Below are 19,806 nucleotides of genomic sequence, written 5' to 3' on the forward strand. Positions count from 1 at the left end.
AAAGGACACAGGGTTTCTGGGGATAGTTGCACAGCCTGGTGAATATACTTACACCATTCAACTGTACACTCTTAAGTGGGTGAATTGTATGCTATGTTATAATGCAAAGTTGTTACCCGCCCTGCCTGGTACCCCACCCCCCCTGCAAAATTCTTGAGTTTCTATGAACAGGAAGCAGTCAGAAAACTACTCAGTAAACATAGCCTGTATGTTAACGGGAAAGAAAGAAATCAAGAATCCAGAAAGGAGAACCAACAGCCAGTCTTAGGCAGTAGAACTGAACACTAATCAAGGGGCTAAATATGGACCTAATTGGGCTCCAGAACTGCTATGAACCAGTGACTGTTTTGGGTGTCTTTTTCACTTTTTTGAATGGAATTGTTTATTGCCTGTTCTATGTTCCAGCCATTGTTAAGTTCTGGGCATATAGGGACAGATAACTGGTTTTCTCAGGTCACAACTTCAGATCAAGATAAACTGTACTTGAGTTGGACTCAAGGAACTGCCCCAAGGAGCGCCATCCACCTTTGTACCTGATTTAGATGACAGCGTTTGGGGATCTGATGCTCTACATAGATGAAACTTTTCAGGAGAGGGGGCACTTGGGAGAAAGGGTCACTATTGGGTGTGTTGGAGGAATGTAAATGACCCAGGGCCCGAGGGTGAACTGTAGTGGCTTTTAAGACACATCCACTTAGCATCAAGAAGTGGTCTAATTCCTTTTTCTTTGATTATGGGCTAGACTCAGTGACTTGCTAATAACATAGTAGAATATGGCATGAGCGATGTTGCATGATTTAGGAAGCTAGGTCATGAAAATGATAGTCACTTCATCTGCTTCTCTCTTGGGGTGCCAACACTTTGAACGAAGACACCATGTTGGGAGGAAGCTCAAGCCGCATTGGAGAAGCTACAGGGTGGTGTCATGGCCCTAAGGTCCCAGCCAACACCCAGCACCTACCATTAGATATGGGTGAATGAGCCTCAGCCCTGAGCCACCCCAGCTGTTGCCAAGAGACACTTTGACAAGGTGTTCCTACTGAGCATTGCTCAAATTGTAGATTTGTGAATAAAATATTTTAAGCCACTAAGTTTTACAGTGGTTACCCAGTAATAGGTAACTGGAACAGGTGATATTAATAGGATTGAGTGCATGTTGGCAGTAAGAAAAGGAGGAATCAAAAATGCTTACCAGATTATCTAGGTTAATCAAATTAATAGAAAGCAGTATCAGATTGTAGTGGCCTGCTCACTGGTTTCAAACAAATTACTAGCATTTGGATAGTTTCGGCTGAGGTACTGGCCACACAGTCACTTAAGAGGAGGTGACTGTTCATGAGACACTTTAAACCAAAGCCCTGTGATCACTTTGCTTAGATAGTAACAGGATGGGTTGTTCTTAGGAAACTAAAATATTATCAAAGAAGTTAGAAAATAGGATCAGAAGAGGTAAGACAGAACAGTGATTACATGATCATGCTGGCAACTGGAAGTCGTTATTAGTCATCACCTCACGTTTTACTGTTATGATATTGATGTTCATTATAATACTCTATGAACTTGATGATTCTTCTTTACAACTTTGACCGTTGCTTTACCCTCATACTGGAAAAGCCCTTGTTTCTAATACCAACTGGTCAGCAAGGCTCTCTCTGGTCATCCTGGGTAAGACTGCAAACTCTTTATTCCCACCCTCCCTATTTTCCTTACCTGCTTTATTAATTTTTTTTATTCCTTAGCACTTAATACAATATACTAGATTTACTTATACATCTCGATTTTTTCCTCTCTTACTGGAATGTAATTTCAGTGAGAGGGATTTTCGTTTTTTCAATTCACTCTTTTATCACTAGTGCCTGGAACAGTATCTAAAATATAGCAGGTTCTCCTAAACATTTGTTGAATAAAGAATAAAGTAGTTTTTGAATTACACAGGGAGGATTGAATTATGTTCTGAATATTTTCAAATCAGAATGTATTTTGAATACTGTATTTTACAGTATTCAAATTTTTGCAAATCAGCAATCTAAATATATATGTATATTTTTATATATAAATATATAAAATCTCAAATGCCTCCAAGTCTTGTAACTAGCAAAATGGGATTCTAATAGTAATCAAATGTCACTGACTCTAGCTCTTCCCTCTTTCTCTTGTTTTTGTGTTTGTCAATCTTTTATTTGGAAATTTTCAAATATATAGAAAAAATAATGAGAATAGTATAATTAACCCCTATGACCCATAACTGAGCATCACTACTTTTTCAATGTTGGGTCAATCTTGTTTGATTTATTTCTTCCACCCCCCACCACCCCCTCCACTCTCCTCTCCTCCAATTATTTTAAAGGAAATTAAAGACATGAAATTTCACCTGAAAATTTTAGATGCATTTCTAAATGTTAAGTACATTAAAAAAAAAAAAACACTACCACCATCCTATTACCACACATAATAGAATTAGCAATTCCTGTCATCTAATACCCTGTCTGTGATCAAATTTTCCCAGTCGACTCCATGATACATATTTTTTCAAACCAGGATCCAAACAAGCTTACACACTGCATCTGGCTATTATTCCCCTTAAGTCTCATTAATTTCATACTAGTTCCACCTCATTTTTATTAATGCCACTGATTCATTTGTTAAACCTTGTGTCATTTGCTTTAGAATGTCCCACGTTCTAGATTTGGCTACTTTCCTGAGATGAATTTAGCTTGTTCTCTAGTCCTTATATTGTCTGTCGTTAGGTCCAGGAACATGATTAGATTCAGATTTAGGTTTTTTGATAAGAATATTTTATAGGTGGTGCTGTATATTCTTTACTACATCACATCATGAGACTTATAATATGTAATTAATGATCTAAAATTATTTAGTGAGTTATTAGTCTGATTATTTATGAAGTTCCTCATCAACCTCTCACCTAATATTTTTAGCATCCAATGATGATCATTGTATTTCCCATTATTTCATTAAGATTTGCTACAATGGTGATTTTTCTAAATCTGTTTTTCCTTACTTATTATCTTCAGGTATTCTTTGAATCAGAACTTTTTAAACTATTAGGTTATACTAAAATGCACTGTATACTGAAAAAGCAGAATAAATGCTTCATTTTTTCCTTTATCAATTTTCAGACTCATGAATTAGTTCCCTAGCAAGTCCCAATGTAATCAATAAGTTTCTTTCATTTAAAAAATACCATTATGAACTCTTAGGTGTTCATGCATTTTAATGTGTTTCCATCCACTCTTGATTATTCTTCCTGATCCTCAAATTGCCCTATGTTAGACCAGTGGCAGTCCTTATAAGGCTCCTGTGTCTTTTTGATGTGATCTCATTAGTCTTCGATAACTTCCGTGTCTCTGTCATCGTGAGATGTCCTAGGCTCATCTTGTACATTCATTGCCCCACACCTGGAATCAGCTATTTCCCCTCCTTACCTTTTAGTCAGGAAACTATTGGTGCCTCCCACTTTCAACATGGTAGATCTCAGAATGTTTTTGCTTCCATGACTCAACAATTATGCAGTTAGAGATTCTAAAGATGCATAATAAGTAGCTTAATCCCTAGTGGTTATCTTCTCCCTTTCCTATTTCTCTTCCCAGCCCATGGCTGAAAGGTTGTTAGTAAGAGCATTGAATGGTGGTGAAAGCACTAAGATTGTTACCTTGAATGGGAAGAAGATGACTAAGATGCCCTCAGCGTTAAAGAACCTGTCGGGACTGAGGGCTCTACACCTTGAGAATAACCTGATCCCCAAAGTGTGTTCAGAGATACGCGCCTTGACCCAGGTGAGGAACAGCATACATATCTTTTAGGAATGAGAATGGAAAACAGGAGAGAAAAGAGGAGAGAACAATAAGGCTTCGATCTGTGGAGCTTTGTCACAAAGACATCAGGAGACCTTCTCCCTCAGGGGATTCCATGTGTTAGGGGAAGAACACGTTTCAACTTCCTCAAGTTCTCTTTGACCCACATCTGGAATCAGAGGATTAGGTCTCTGACACACTTGTCTTTCTGGAGGTTGTCTTCTGGAAAGGCTTGGGGGTCTGGGTTTGAGGATCCCCCAGGTTCTGTTCACACTGAGGACTATTCTGAAGCTTTTGCATATGGAAAAAGGAGACATTTGTGGTACAGGAAAGGGGATCCTTTTCGGTTTCCTACAGCAGGCTGAAGTTTGAAATGAAGTGTTGGCAGGGAATGGGAAGGAGAGGACATTCATTTCTTTTGAAGTAGTTTTAAATCAGTTAAATTCATTATTAAAAGTAAAGTACAATTTATTTAAATAAATTCTTTCAGGACAACTGTATTCGGAAGATGCATTTGCTATTGCACTGAACTGTGGTCTTAAAGATGCCACAGATTTTTTTTTTAAATGCATTTATAAGAATTAGCAGAGTGAGCCATAATGCTGCCATTCCCCATATATCTTGGCCACACACCTGCTAATTAGAAAAATGTAAAACCTTACTATTTTTCTCATTAATTTGATTCAGTTATTTTGGTTAAATAGTTTGTGGACCCTGATGCTGTATTATGTACTATGCAGGTATAGCAAATGGGAATATTCACTGTCCTTAAGCAATTTAAAGATTAATATTTCAAATACTTAGCTCAAACATATTTATGCATGTTATCAGAAAATTATCTAACAGTTTGTTCCAAAATGGTGTCATCAAAGCCATGATTTAGTTCAGAGGACTTTCAGCTTGTTTTTTTTTTTGATACTTGCAAAAAATTTTTTATCCAAAAAATGGTCATGGATGTTATTTTTAAAATCACATAAATAATTGAAAGATATAATAAATAGCAAAGAATTTTCTAGTGGTAATTAAAAGCTACAAACACAGCATAATTAAATGTTAGAAAAGTAGCCTGGTCCACATTCTAGGTTATGATAAGTACTACATTGAATTAAATATAGAGTTATTGAGAATGAGTTGATGGCTAGAATTTAAAAAAACACACACCCCACATAACCCATTAGAAGGAAGTGAATCAAACTGGGCAGTTTGGAACTGACTGAACTCTATAGATACTTAATTTTGAAAAAAAAATGATGTGGAAGGATAATGAGTATTCCACAGGTGAACCATTACTTTACAGAAATGTTCTACGCAGGCAGCAGTCAGTTTACTGAGCAGCTATTATATTCCAGGCACTGTTCTTTGGATGCTAGATAAATCACATAGAGATCCCGTCATCACAAAATTTCCACCTAATAGTACAGGTAAAAAGAAACAATATGTGTACATACGGATGCATACTTGAATCAGTGTAACACAAAGCAGATGATAATCAGCCATAGACAGTGCTTTGCAAGCACAAAAGGATAGCTTCATGGAGAAGGTGGTACATGTCAGGGGAGAGCAATTAACACAGAAATTTGTTACAACAGTTGGAAAGCCAAAGTATAGTGATAGTGTGGTGGGAACAGAATCCTGAAACACATTTATCACTATAGGAACAAACAAAAATTTTCAGCAAAATTAACAAATTAACATAAAGAGTTTATAGTTAACATTTCTCTCTTTCAAAAGTAGCTGTGAATGTAGAAATCTTTGAAACACTGAGTTAGAAGTCATCGAGAAAACAAATGGCTTTAAGTTAGAAAGCCGGTGGAAGTGTCAACACACACACACACGTGAAGAACCTACTGCACTTGCAGCTCCATGTGCGTCATCTTGGCAGACAGACTTCTGTTGGGTCTAAAAGGTTGTAGTTGGCATTTCATAGGATCTACTGTTTGACCGGCGCTTCGTTGTATCATCTCTGATCCTTAAAACAGCCATGAGAAGCAGATGCTACTGTTCCTGTTTCAAAAAAACAGAAAAGGAGCTCTGGCTGGGTCACTCGGTTGGAGCATCATCCCATGAGTCTGCACACATGCACAGGTTGCAAGTTCGATCCTGGTCAGGGCACATATGGGAGGCAATTGATTGATGTTTCTCTCCCACATGGATGTTTCCCACATGGATGTTTCTCTCTCTCAATCTTTCTCTCTCTCTCACTCTCCCCTCTCCCCCTTCCCCTCTCTCTAAAAAATCAATAAACGTATCCTTGGGTGTTAGTTAGAGTGAGTTGTCTGTGATCGCTTACCTAGTACACTACCTGGCAGATGGTCTAAGAAGCGCATATGCTGTGCCTTCTGCACAATGCTGACTAATGAGTGTGTGGACAGATAGAACAACTATATTTAAAATGAGAATTCTATGGATTGCACACAAGATAATTGTATGTGTTATATGAATGTTATGTGTATATATGTGCTTATATATGATCATTCTGAGCAATAGTAAATTCCTTTTAAAAATAGGCAGCACATTACTGTAGATAGTGTGGTAGAGAAGTTAGAGTATAGGCTATAGAGTGAAGCTATGTTATTTTACCATTAATTGTAGCCTGGACCCCAGATCTCTTTTCCGTACAGTCAGGGGTATTGTGAGGTCCACATGAGGCAATGCATAAGTCTGGTTGGCACAGTATTTGGCACACATTAAATACTATTTAGCCCTGGCTGGTATGGCTAAGTGGATAGAGTGCCAGCCAGCAAATCAAAGGATCTGATTTGATTCCCAGTCAGGGCACATGCCTGGGTTATGGGCCAGGTCCCCAGTAGGGGGCACTCAAGAGGCACTGCACACCGATGTTTCTCTCCCTCTCTTTCTCCCTCCCTTTCTCCCTCCCTTCCCCTATCTCTCGAAATAAATAAATAAACTCTTTTTAAAAAATATTATGTAAATTTTAGTATATTGGTATCTCGGTACTCATTCTTAATTCGTTCTGGAATGCAGGAAGAGTGCCAAAACTGACAAGTACAGAACGATGAAGCATTTTCTTTTGCGGGGTGGCATCATAACTCACACAAGTTCTAGCAAGTGTGATGGGTCCCCAGCAAGTGCCGAGTGCTGGGACATTTTTTTTCTTGTCAAAATGAGATGAGTACAGGGTTTGACAAGTTCTAGAGTCAACGAATACCAAGATATGACTGTATTATCATTAACAAATCAATCAGTACTTTTCCCCCCCTCAAACTTCTTCTCTCTTACTTATACAAAGATTGATACACATGAAATCTAGATGTCATAACCAAAGGCATCAGTGGACACTGAGATGCTTATTTCATATCCAAGATGTAAGAAGAAACACACATATCTCCTTCAAGGCAGGCCAAAGATTGGATATAACTTAGAGGCATGCGTGGGTCAGTGCAATCAAATACACTTAGGAAGAGCTGGGATAGAGGGACACTAGGACAAAGATGCAGAAAAGGCTTCAGGAAGGATGGCAACATTTAGGAATATTGGGTGAATAAATTCCTCATCAACTGTTAATTTGGGCAGCTGTTTATATACAATCTAACAGGATTGAAAAAAGGAAATTTAAATGATAGCACATCCCATTCTTTGCATTTTTCAGCTACATAATACCATAAATAGACAATAATGATTCCTAGTATTAGAGTGATTGTAAATGGGATAAAACTAAAAAAATTACATCTAGAAGGAGTTTTGAGAACAGGATTTGTCAACTGATTGAATTTAGGTAGAGAGAAAGAAGCTAGGTGATTTCAAAGGTGGGCTACCAGAGTGTTGGGAACCGCCCTGCCTGGTTTCAGAAGCTGTAATGCCCCCCATGGCTAAGGCTGAGTGGGCAACCTTTAGACCAGAAGCCACTGAGGAGATAAAGCTTACCTCCCTGGCAGGAGCCGCTTCTGCTCCTTTTACTTCATCCATTACTGGCGCCCCAATGCTTTGTCGGTTAGCCAGTGACAGGTAAGATACCCCAAAGGGGGGAATGATCTAAGACAGGCATGATCACGTGGGAGGCCCCCCAGGAAGGACTTTGGGGGGTACAGCAAGAGGGGGTGATGGACCCTCACCCCTCAGCTTTGACAAAACCTGAGTCCTCATTCTGTCTGCAAGAAGTCTCCTAATCTCTTGGTTGCCTTACTTCCCCTGCCTGACTTAAGCCTGAGACAATGACAGAGGGTGGTGCCGCCCTGTGCTGGAAAGGGCGGGTTTCCCTGGCAATTGGGCCTAAGAAAGAATATGTAAAATCCTGTGAAACCTGCTTTATTTAGAATGCTCTTAATTAAATAAGGGTCCAAGCAAGAAGTGAGTTTGTTCCTCAAAAGTTTTATTGCTCTTTAGCTATCTGACCCTGACTCAAAATAGGTCCTCAGAGTTCTTTGTTGTCTATTGTTTAATCCTTGGCTGACAATGATTAATGAGCTTTACCTGTATTCTTGTGCAAATGAACCCAATAACAGCCCATTGAGGAAAAGACTCTTGGCCCTTCTCCTTTGAGAGATTGGCCACCTTTCCTCCCCAGGCAGATCACGTCTTGGTCGACTTATTCTCCTGTGTGGCGGCCAGGAGGGCCCCGAGGGCAGAGCCCCCCCCCCCTCACCACAGCATTACAGGAGTGGTGAGTGCATTAACCAAAGTGCAGATGGGAGAAACAGAACGGGTTTCTCCATCGACTTTGTCCAGGTTTAGACTTTGGATTTAAACTGACAACATCACATACACTTGAGATGTCTTTTGAGCCCAAACCAAAAACATACAATTTTTATAGGGATAACAGCATTTGAGTTAAGAAAATAATTTAATTATGTAAGTCCAGATGTGGCTATCTCCCTGACTATTGATTTAGCAGCTTTGTCACAGATAAGATTAATTTTGCACCAACAACGGACCCTGCTGACTAGAGTGCAAGCCAGGATCAGCTGCGTTAATGCCAGACTAGTGATCTGCCTGAGGAGAACTCTGTGGTCCCACCAACATCTGCATGATGAGATCACATTCCCTGTCTCACCCGAGGTGCCATGCTTTCAGCGAGAGGTACTTGTAAAAATGAGAGAATGACCAGGATGGTGAGGGGTCTGAATATTATGACCTGAGATAATTGGTTAAGGAAGAACAGAACAAATTCGGGGGGACTATAACAGCAATCTTCAAAATTTTAAGAGGTCGTTATGTGGGAGAAAGGAGCGGGAATAAAACTGTTTTTTATGGCTGCTGTGGGAAGAATTGTGTAGAAGTTTCAGAGAGTGTAAACTTAAAAAATAAATAAATAATTCCTAATAAGATAAAAAAGCTTCCCATTATTGTGTCGTGAGGAAGATATGAGATGCCCATTTGTGTTTTATATGATGTGCTAGGTGACTTATAAAAGTTCATCTGTATTATAAATACTGTAATTCTCTGGGTCACGAGGCCATGAGAAACCATAGTAGCGATGGTGTCTTTCAATCTATGGCAATATGCCCATTGCCAGGAACAAAATTTACACACTGAAAAATACCAGCAGAACTTTATTCTATATATAATTGTTGAAGTAATGTTAATTTTAAATTTACCAAGTGGTTGTCTCTTATTTGACTGAAGTCTTTCCTCAGGGACTGCCCATAACCACAGAGAGTGTTATTGATGAAACAGTGTGGGTGCTGTTCCTGGGTGCTCCTAATTTCTGAAACCCCTGTGAGCAAAACACCATTTAGAGTAGCCTTCCAAGACATCCCAACATCTCACTTCAGAGAGGTCTTCCCTAATGACTCATCCCAGCCCAAGTTACTTTCCGTTCCTTGATCCTATTTTCTTTTCTGTATATGTAGCACTTGGCACTAACAGAAATTGATTGTGTACTTATTTGTTGTCTGTCTGATTTTCCAACGTATAAATACTACAAGAAAGGGAATTTTGTGTGTCTTTTTTACTGTAGTATTCAGAACACTACCAGACACCTAGTAGACATACTAGGAGGAAACCCCCCAAAATCGGAATTATCTTCTGGAGGGCGGGCCCTTGTAGTACAGGCTTCCCCCGCTAGGCTAGTGTTCTAGGAACCCATCTGTATCAGTGGACCAGCTGGCATTGTTGTCGGAGGCTGCATTCAGCCTCAGTAAGGTTTTTTTTAAAGACTCTTTGAACCCGTTTACCTGCGTCATGATGAGTGATTTAAAAGTGTACCTGCCCACACTGTGTTCAGTGGTCGGTAGTTTTTGACCAAAAATGGCGTAAGCCCCAAGTCCCACCCTCCTATTCACCTGATCTTGCCCCAACTGACTTTTTTTCGTTTCCCCGGCTAAAAAATGTCCTCAAATGGGAACATTTTGCTGATGTGGAAGAGGTGAAACAACAACAACAATGGCAGAGGCACTAAAAGGCATCAAAATTGACCAGTTCAAAAACTGTTGTGAGCAGGGGAAAAAAAGTCTCGACAGGTGTATTGCATCAAATGGAGAGTACTTTGAAAGGTGACTGAAGTTTAGACATGTAAGAATAAACACACAAGTTTTATAAATAAATCCCAGTTCTTTGGGGATCCCCTTATGTAAAAATATTATTGAACTAGTGAAACTTTTAGATTGGGTCTTGAGGTACTTTTCAAAGGGAAATTTTTCACTCCTTGCCATGGTGTCTCTGGATCTTTCTGTATAACTTATGTAATTCAGGATGAAACTCTGACATATTTGCTATGGTGACAGAGTATAACCACCTGGTCTTTAAGATACCTTTATAAATCTCAAGGTCATCAATGACTTTTTTTTAGTTATCCTATTCTATCAAGAATAATCCCAGCTTCAGGTACTTCGTCTTAGTTTTAACTTTGAAATCCTTTAAATTTTAGAAAGAGATTATCAGTCAAAACTGCTTCATCTTTCACATGTCATATTCTTGGTTGTAGGGCTCAGAATTCCACATGGTAGCCTTTTCTAAGGCTAGCTTCAGTGTGATTGATAGGGTACATGAATGGCTTGCATGAGATGGACAGCAATTTGAACATTTCATCTAAAATGTCATATGGTGTTCTTGAGTGTGGTATTGTTATGTTACAGAATTACATGCTTATGATTTTGTAATAAAAGATTTTATAATAAAAAGGGGGCATAATTTGTGACAGACCTATATATGCATATATGTGTGTGGGCCCATGAGTATTTTTAATCCCTTCACCTTCTTTCATCCAGCATCCCAATGTTCCTCTCCTCTGACAGCTGGCAGTCTGTTCCATGTGTCCACGCCTCTGTTTCCATTTTGTTTGTCAGTTTATTTCGTTCATTAGATTCCATATATAAGTGAAATTGGTCATTGTATTTCTCTGACTGGCTTATTTCACTTAGAAAAATAATCTCCAGGCCCATCCATGCTGTCAAAAAAGGTAAGATATCCTTATTTTTTACAACTGAGTACTATTTGTATAAATGCACCACAGCTTTTTATCCACTCATCTACTGATGGACCCTGGGACATTTCCAGATCTTGGTAAATAATGCTGCAATAGATATAGGGGTGCATATATTCTTTCAAATCAGTGTTTTGGGTTTCTTAAGATATACTCCCAGAAGCAGGATTGCTGGGTCATAAGACAGTTCCATTTTTAATTTTTTGAGAGATTGGCACAGCGACTAATTTCCAAAGTCGCTGCACCACTCTGCATTCCCACCAACAGTGCACTAGGGTTCCCTTTTCTCCACATCCTTGCCAGCACATGTTTGTTGATTTATTGATGATAGTTGTTCTGACAGGTATGAGGTGATCTCTCATTGTGGTTTTAATTTGTATCTCTCTGATAATTAGTGACATTGAGCACCTTTTCATATGTCTATTGGCCATCTGTAAGTCCTCTTTGGAGACATGTCTATCTGGATCCTTTGCCCATTTTTTAATTGGGTTGTTTGTCTTCTTGGTGTTAAATTGTATAAGTTCTTCATATATTTTGGAAGTCAACCTCTTATCAGATGTATAATTGGAAAATATGTTCTCCCATTCAGTGGGTTGTCTTTTCACTTTGTTGATGGTTTCTTTTGCTGTGCAAAAGCTTTTTAATTTGATGTGGTCTCATTTATTTTCCTTTGTTTTCCTAGCCTAAGGAGATGTATTGACAAAAATATTGCTATGAGAAATGTCTAAGATTTTACTGCCTATATTTTCTTTTAAAATTTTAATGGTTTTATGGAGTACATTTACGTCTTTAATCCATTTTGAGTTTATTTTTTGTATGGTGTAATTTAGTGGTCTAGTTTTTTTTCTTATTAATTTTTTTAACCATTCATTCATTCATTGTGTTTTTGCTCTCTCACTGTTACTGTGTAAGTGCTTTTCAGGTAAATATATCTTACATGTCTTATTCACCTCTTTATATTCAACACTTAGAACTAACTAGTGGCTCATAGTAGTCATACAATGCATATTTTTAAATGAATATTGAGCCACCTGCTTCATTAGAGGTGGTTATACAAGCAGTTTAGACTGCATTTTTTCATCATTTATTTGTGGATATATTTGTAAGCCTTCAAAATTAAATAAAACTGAACTTTATAGTCAACCTTGTTTATATCTTGCAATTTTCTTTGACATACTGTGATATCAAATTACTGTATTATCTTGTATCTGGGCCATGTCCTTAGATTCTGTAAAACACAATGACAAAAGTGAAACTCATACATGAGAACTGAAGGCATAGTCTACAAAATGAGCATTATACAGTCTGTGCCCTCAAAAATACCTGGAAAACATGGATGGTGTGGGAAATTACAAGTGATATTTCCTGTTGTCTATTTTAAAAAATACACATTGCCATTAACAAAACTGACAAAATAAAAACTGGCAACAACTTAAAATTACATGTGGCCATCTTTTTGTTGGAGACAATGTTACAGACAAAAAGAGGGGGCCTGGGACAATATACTATTATTGAAAAAAAGCCCCCAGGTCCGTCATGTCCGCCGCCAGAGGAAAGACATCTCTCAATGCCAGAGATTTGTGAAAAGGAAAGGAAATGTTTATTTAATGCTATACAAACTTAAAGTAGTGACCTAATGTCTTTATCAAAAAAATCCTAAAGTCCCTTATAATACCCACAAACAGACACAGTCCTTCCTTTTTTCCCTCTTTGCCCAGTCCAGAGCACCGTATCTCAGGAAAGGAAATGGAAGTCCATGGCTCAGGCAGTCCTCTGGTTATTCCCAGTTAGTACTCCATCTCGACTGGGAGACCTCTCTGGGTTCCTGGCACCCTCAGCTGAGTTGCCGGGATCTCTGCTAAAACCAGGTGGTGGTTCCCCCTTCTAAAGCTGCGGGGGTCCCCACTCTGGCAAAGGCACGTGGTCCTCTCTGTAGCATCCAGCAAACGCAAGAACAGATATCGGAGACTTTAGGGTATCAAAGATGTTACTTTATTGGCCAAGTTTAACCTGCACAGGGGCGAACTCTCAAAGTGTCCAGCGACACAGTGCCCACAAGGAGCTGCAAACGAGAGACGTGCGCGAGCATTCACATTCAGGTCCTTATATAGGGGTTTTGGCGCGAGAAAGCAAGCATTCCACAGAAGCTGACGCAGTGGTTAGCTATTTGCTTACAGAGACCATGCGTGGGAATTTCAAACCAAGCATTCTTACAGTAGGAGGGAGGCAGGATGTTTGTTCAGTAACCTAGTAATCTCCTGGCTCTAACTAGCTAGGTTCCTATTTTCTCATGGTCTAAGTTTATCCCTATTCCTTACAGTAATCTCCTGGCTCTAACTAGCTAGGTTCCTATTTTCTCATGGTCTAAGTTTATCCCTACTCCTTACACTCTCTCCCAGGACCACGGGAGTCTTCACTCTGCTAAAGCTGTGTGGTTCTCTCGCTCAGGGCTGCAGGAGTCTCCACTCTGTCAAGGCCATGTGGTTCTCCCTCCAATAGCTGTGATCCTCTCTGCACTTCCACAGCTGCATGGTTCTCCCTCTCAGGGTTGTGCAGGGTTCTCCCTCAATGACTGCCGTGTCTGGGTTTAAATCCCTGCGCCCGTGTTCCTCTGCGGCCCCATTTCCGACTCCTCCCACACTCGGCTTCACATGCCTGAACTCATATCCTTCCAGCTTTACTGGGCTGCCATCATGAGTCTGGGCAGGTGTGGCCCCAAGTCCTGGAGCCAATCTTCCCCAAGCTCCCTCACAGGCGCTGTGGCTGGGGGGACCTGCCCCCAGTCACAGCTTAGTGGGGAAGTTACTTCCATTCCCCTGGCTCAGGGCATGGCCACAGCTATTTAACATATCTAAGCGACCAGCCAAAGGCTATAGATATGTTAAATGACCACACCAGAGGTTAGCTGCAAAGCTGTTGCTATGCAGAACAGCTCTCAAAGACTCTGCTCCATTTGTCCCTTCCCCCAACCCACACCTGGGGAGTGGGAGTGAGGACATCCAAAAATTCCCTGGACACCTTGAGTTCTGGACCCCATTTTAAATGCCCATTTGGGGTCCCCCCTCTTAGCTGCACCCTGTAACAAAAATTCATGTATCTCTCCTGCTTTTGCACATCTTTTACGCAGAAGTACTGACTGCCTTTGTTCTGGACTCACTCTTCCAGGATATTTATGTAGCAAAGAGCCTTGGGAGTTAGAGATGGTATCTCCCCATGGGGCAAAGGGCAGCTGAGGATGGTTAATGCTCATTATAGAAGACTCGGTTTCCTTAACTCACGTTTTCTTTTGTGTAATACAACCCACTACACATCCCTGCATTGCTGGTACAAAAATAGCAACAATCTGGGCACTGCTGTTGTTGTGGATAATAAATTGTCCTTTGTCTCTGTTCTAGGGGTCTCATGCTTTCTGCCATCATCTATGAAATGGTGGCAAGTTAACTTATTTTGCAAGTTGGGTAAAATCTCAGAGCAGGTAAAATGTCTCCCAATGTTTTTGTGTTCCTCACCAATAGCACAGCAATTGGGCTGAGCACTAGCAAAGCACTACAATTCTCTTTTTTACTAAATTTAGGCAAAATAATGAAATCTACCTCTTTTTTGGAAAAGTTTTCACTGTGGTAGGCAAATAATGGTCCTCCAAAGATGCCCACATCCTAATCCCCTTAATCTGTGAATATGTTAGGTTACATGTCACAGGGGAATCGAGCATGCAGATGCAACTGAAGTTAATAGTTAGCTGACCTTGAGATGGAGAGATGGTTCTGGATTACCTGGGTGAGCCAACTGTTATTATGAGGGTCTCAAATGTGGACGAGAACATCAAGGTGCTGTGACTTGAGAAAGAGTCTCCCAGTCATTGCTGGCTCTGAAGAGGAAAGGGCAAGCTGGAACCACGGCAGCGGGGAAGCCTCTGTGAGTTGGACAAGGCAAAGGATTCGACTGTCCCCTCAGGAGACATGGCCCTGCTGGCACCTTGGTTTTAGGTCACGGAAACGCATTTCTGATCTTCGATTTCCTGAACTTAAGATAATAAATTTGTGTTGTTTTAAGCCATGACATTTGTGGTAATTTGTTACAGTGGCAATAGGAAACAAGTATAGTCACAGACTGTGGGTTAAGGGTTGTCATAAGAATAGCTGCACAAATACAAACATGTCTTGAAGATATTGCACATTTGATTATATTAATTTAAATCATTAACATACATCCACACCAAATACCACTTGGTATTTACATAAAATGTAATTGCCTAAATTTTTTCTTAATAATTGTTCTTATGTTATATAAACTTATTTATTTGTGAAAACTTCTATGTTTCCTTTTACATTTTAATGTTAAAATCCTGGAGTATGGAGTTGGTAATGAAATCTGACTGGTATATTATGTTTGGGAGTGAAAAAAAGACCTTGACCAGAAGGCACATTTTGATTTCAAATCCGAGAAAAAAATATCATGTTTTAGAGAAAATCCTGTATCATCGATTTATCAGAGGATCAAGGAGGATCTTTCTAACCCTCTTATGTGCAGCACCTCCTACATCTACCCAGTGCATCATTGGTAGGACAGGTACATAGAGGCAGATCTTCCTGCCTTGCTACCATACGTTGCCAGTCGTCTCTCTAGAATTTTGTGATCGCACAGAGTGATGTTAAAGCCCTCCCCTTTCCTCTCCTTCTATCCATGTAATAGAGAAGTCTTAGTCGTCTAAATGAAAAAGGTCCTTTGGGAGTAGTATGGCAGGCGGAATTCATCTTTTTGGCTATATATCTGATTTCAGGAGATCAACGTCTTTGCTGATTTTTTAAAGGTTTTGAGTCAATGGGTCACAATGTTAGGACATTCTTGAATTGCTCAAGTGAGTTATAAATGAATCATTAATTGTGTTTTTGAATATTCTTGGAATAGTTTGTAATACAACTTAATGAAGTACTTTAATTGAAAATTAAATTGTGCTTTAATTAACGTAAGTTGTTTGAACATGATGAGCTCTAATGAACTTTATTTATAAAGATCATTTTAGGCACATGTGAAAAATTTGTATGATCATGTTAAAGTGTGAGGTCACATGGATTGCAGCAAAGGGGCCTAATTATTTTCTTTTTTTTATCCTTTGAAGGTAGATAATGTATGAGTCCATTAAATCTCTATATGTTTGCAGTTGACAACACTTAATCTGGGAAACAACCTTTTAGAAGAAGTTCCAGAAGAGATGAAATACCTTACCTCCCTGGAAAGGCTCCATTTGTTTGGAAATAGAATTAATAGATTTGCACCTGGAGCATGTGGTAAGTTAGTCAAAGAAAAGCAGTATTTAACAATTTGGAACTAAAGTGAGAAAGGAATTGTACATGATTTTCTTTTTTTGGAGATATTTACACACTACTCGAAGGAATTTTGGGGACTTTTTTCAACTATTATATTATACATTTCTTTACATGTAGACCTAAGAAAATAAGTAAGCTTTAGTATTAGTGGAATTTCCCCTTTTCAGAATCAGTGTACACTTAGACTCTTGAATCTGTGGGCTCTTTCTTTGTGCTAGAATGAAAATTAGTTGAAAATCAAATCAAGAAAATCTTTCCACAGCTCTCCTTTTTTCTTCACCCTTTTTATTCTGTCTCAGATACTAAGTTACAATCTTTGCTCAAGATTTAGGTCTAAATTAATTTGTGGAGAATTTTAAAGAAAAGATAGGACATCCAATTAGTGGCATTCTTTCTGTGTATTTCCTTTAGACCTATATATTTTTTGCCATTCAATATGAAAACTATTTAATATAGGTGGAGTGGGTTTAAGGACAGAACATATGACGAAGAAATTCAGGTGAATTTTATAGCTCTATTAACTCATGTAAGGCACTTCATCACTCTATGTCTTTGTCCCCAGTAGTAAAACTAAAGGTATATTATAGAGTTTATAAGGTTCTGTGAACTTTTGAGACTTGGGTACTATATGTAATTATTGTCATAATCAAGCAGCTTTTATTAAGGGTATTAATGCATGGGGCACTACATTAGGCGTATATTTGGCAAATAGCACCAGGAGACTCTGGTACCATCTTTTCAAAGTACTTTTCAATAATAGATCTTGGAGAAGTATTTTTACTCAAAAAATGTGACCAACATTTATCAATGTTTATGCACATTATAGACACAAAGCCATAGATTCAGCATCTAACTGTAATTTACTTAGGAAGAAAAGAGTTTACCTAGGAAAATATCAGGGCATGGAAACAAGTAGACAATATTATTTTATGAACTATACTGAGAGAACACATTTCAGTAAAACCTGATATATATATGAATGATATTAAGCAACCTAATTAGTTCTAATTTAGATTTCCATGAAGTCTTTTTCTCCTGTTGCCCTTAAATGCAAGGTTTATAAAATATGTGTCATCTGTGTAGAGTGCCCTGAATGTCTTTAGTTTCTGTACATCTTAATTTGGGGCTATTGAAATTGAAAAATCTCATGTGATCGATATAAACTATGTTCTGTGTCAGGTCACGATTACTCAGCTGCAGAAACAGTTTGGTGTCAGGAAGCTGACCACTGCCCAGCATATATTACAGAGCCCTGTGTATGTGTCCCCTGGCCCCTGACCAGAGCAGACTGGGCCAGGGTTAGATATGTGTCCTGAGCTGAGTCAGTCATATACTCTTTGTTGGGAGTTACGATAAAATCTAAAACAGTTTAACTAGTTTGAGCTAATCCCATGAACTAAGACAGTGGTTATAAATTGGTGGCCCATGGGCTGAATCTGGTTCACAAATAGGTTAGTTCTGTTTTGTCTACTTTCTTTTAAATCCTTACCTGAGGATAAGTTTATTGATTTTGAGAGAGAGAGAGATCAATTAGAGTGAGAAACATTGATCAATCACCTTCCATACACACCCCAGGTGGGTATCAAACCTGCAAGCTAGGTATGTGCCTTGACTGGGGATCGAACCCTCAACATTTTGGTATATGGGACAATGTTCCAACCTATTGAGCCACCCAACCAGCACTGTTTTGTCTGCTTTTTTAAAAGTTTGACTTTCGTGCCACAATTTGCAGATTAAGAGAATTCATATAAAAATCTGGATTCCTGGGGGGTTTTTGTCTGTTTTTTTTTTTTTTAAAAGAAAGGTTAGGCACCACTGGAATCACATTGCCATATGACGGCACTTGCTAGGAGCTGGCTGAGTGGCTGCTCCCTGTTAGACAAGACATGTGCTCTCCAGCTCAGCACGCTTGGGCCAAGTACACTCCCATGCAGCCCACTACTGTGTTCTGAGTCGTCTTCTTGATTCCTGCAGGCATTTCAGTTTGAGAACTGTTTATCCGGTCTGCAAACATTTAAAAGCAGGAGTTGTAGGAGGGCTATGAACACATGGATAATTAGAAAAAATCTGTTCAAGAGAGAAGGAATTGGAGGGGGAGAGAAAACATAGATATGAAGGGAGAGAAGCTGTAATGAGAAATGAAACTATGTCTTGCATTCTCTGTGCTGCAGAGATTCTGAGAGTACATAATCTACAGGATTGGAGGAGCTCAGGGTGGGGAACACAATTAGCCTGGAGATTGGCCTGGAGCATGGCCTGGGTCTCTTTGGACATCACAACCTGATAGAGTGGTTCAGAAGTATCTGAAGCCCTGGAGACCTAAGCATGACCATTTTTGTGTCTACCAAGAGTGAGCATATACAAAATCAATACATATATATCAGCCTATAATTACATAACATCATGTATATATTATTTGTTTATATAGTAAAATATATTTGTGTTAATATGGCTTCTGGCCAGCACCACTGCTGTGGTCAGAGGGCCTGGTGTGTGCGGCAGTGGGGGCAGTGGGCCTGCGCAGCCCATGTCCTGGCTCATGGCGGAGTCTAAAGAGAAGCCCAACAGGGAGAAGCCCGACGGGAAGAAGCCTGATGCAGAGAAGAAGGTATGTCTGGAGCAGGAATACACCAAGTCCGAAATCACTGACTTCAAGTTCAAGCAGCTAGTGGTGCTGCCCTGGGAGGTTGAGATTGCAATGAGTTACAACGTTTCTCTGCCCTGTCATCCTGTGGCACAGCATCATCTCAGAACTCTGTACAGGAGACGTGTGCTAGATGATGGCCATATGCAACATTTAGCACTAGTGGTACAGAGAGCAGGGGAAGAAGATCAAGTGCATACTCCCCCAGGACATTGGCTTAGTCTTGAGCTCCATGCAGAAGATGGTAACCGATGAGGACATGTTCTCTATGAAATACGATTAAGAATTCCCCAGCTCCTTTGAGTCTCTTGTGAAGATCTGCAAGTACCTGTTCCATGTCCAAGCACAAATCTATTCATCTCACTCCAAGGAGAACCTGGCTCTGGAGCTGCAGACACTCGAACACATGCAATGTGCAGTTCATCCTCATCACCAGGGAGTCCATCCTGCTCAGCTCTTTAGAGACTGCCATTGTGGACAGTCTCATAGAGGTGCTGTGTGTAGCAGGGCACAGGACACAGAACCACGGGCAAGAGAGGTGAGCCCCAACGACAGGTGTGCGCACATGCAGGGAGACGGTGTCATGTGTGCCTGCATTGGTTTGCCTGGGCACACAGACATGCTGGGCCTGTCAGAGCTGAG

General features: G+C 39.7%; 1 protein-coding gene and 1 pseudogene across 1 annotated transcript in view; both read left to right on the top strand.

Annotated features, from left to right (window-relative positions):
- The first annotated feature begins 2,516 nt into the window (after nt 1-2,516).
- LRRC69 (leucine rich repeat containing 69) overlaps nt 2,517-19,806 on the top strand; it is a 54,416-nt gene continuing 37,126 nt past the window's right edge. The window contains exons 1-2 of the mRNA XM_028534048.2: nt 2,517-3,794; nt 16,355-16,481. Coding sequence (XP_028389849.1) covers nt 3,612-3,794; nt 16,355-16,481 — 310 coding nt within the window. The 5' untranslated portion in view covers nt 2,517-3,611. The remainder of the gene's footprint in view (nt 3,795-16,354; nt 16,482-19,806) is intronic.
- Nucleotides 19,000-19,706, top strand: LOC114514778 (annotated as a pseudogene).

Source organism: Phyllostomus discolor, chromosome 7, assembly GCF_004126475.2.
Source record: "Phyllostomus discolor isolate MPI-MPIP mPhyDis1 chromosome 7, mPhyDis1.pri.v3, whole genome shotgun sequence".
Taxonomy (NCBI): Eukaryota; Metazoa; Chordata; class Mammalia; order Chiroptera; family Phyllostomidae; genus Phyllostomus; species Phyllostomus discolor.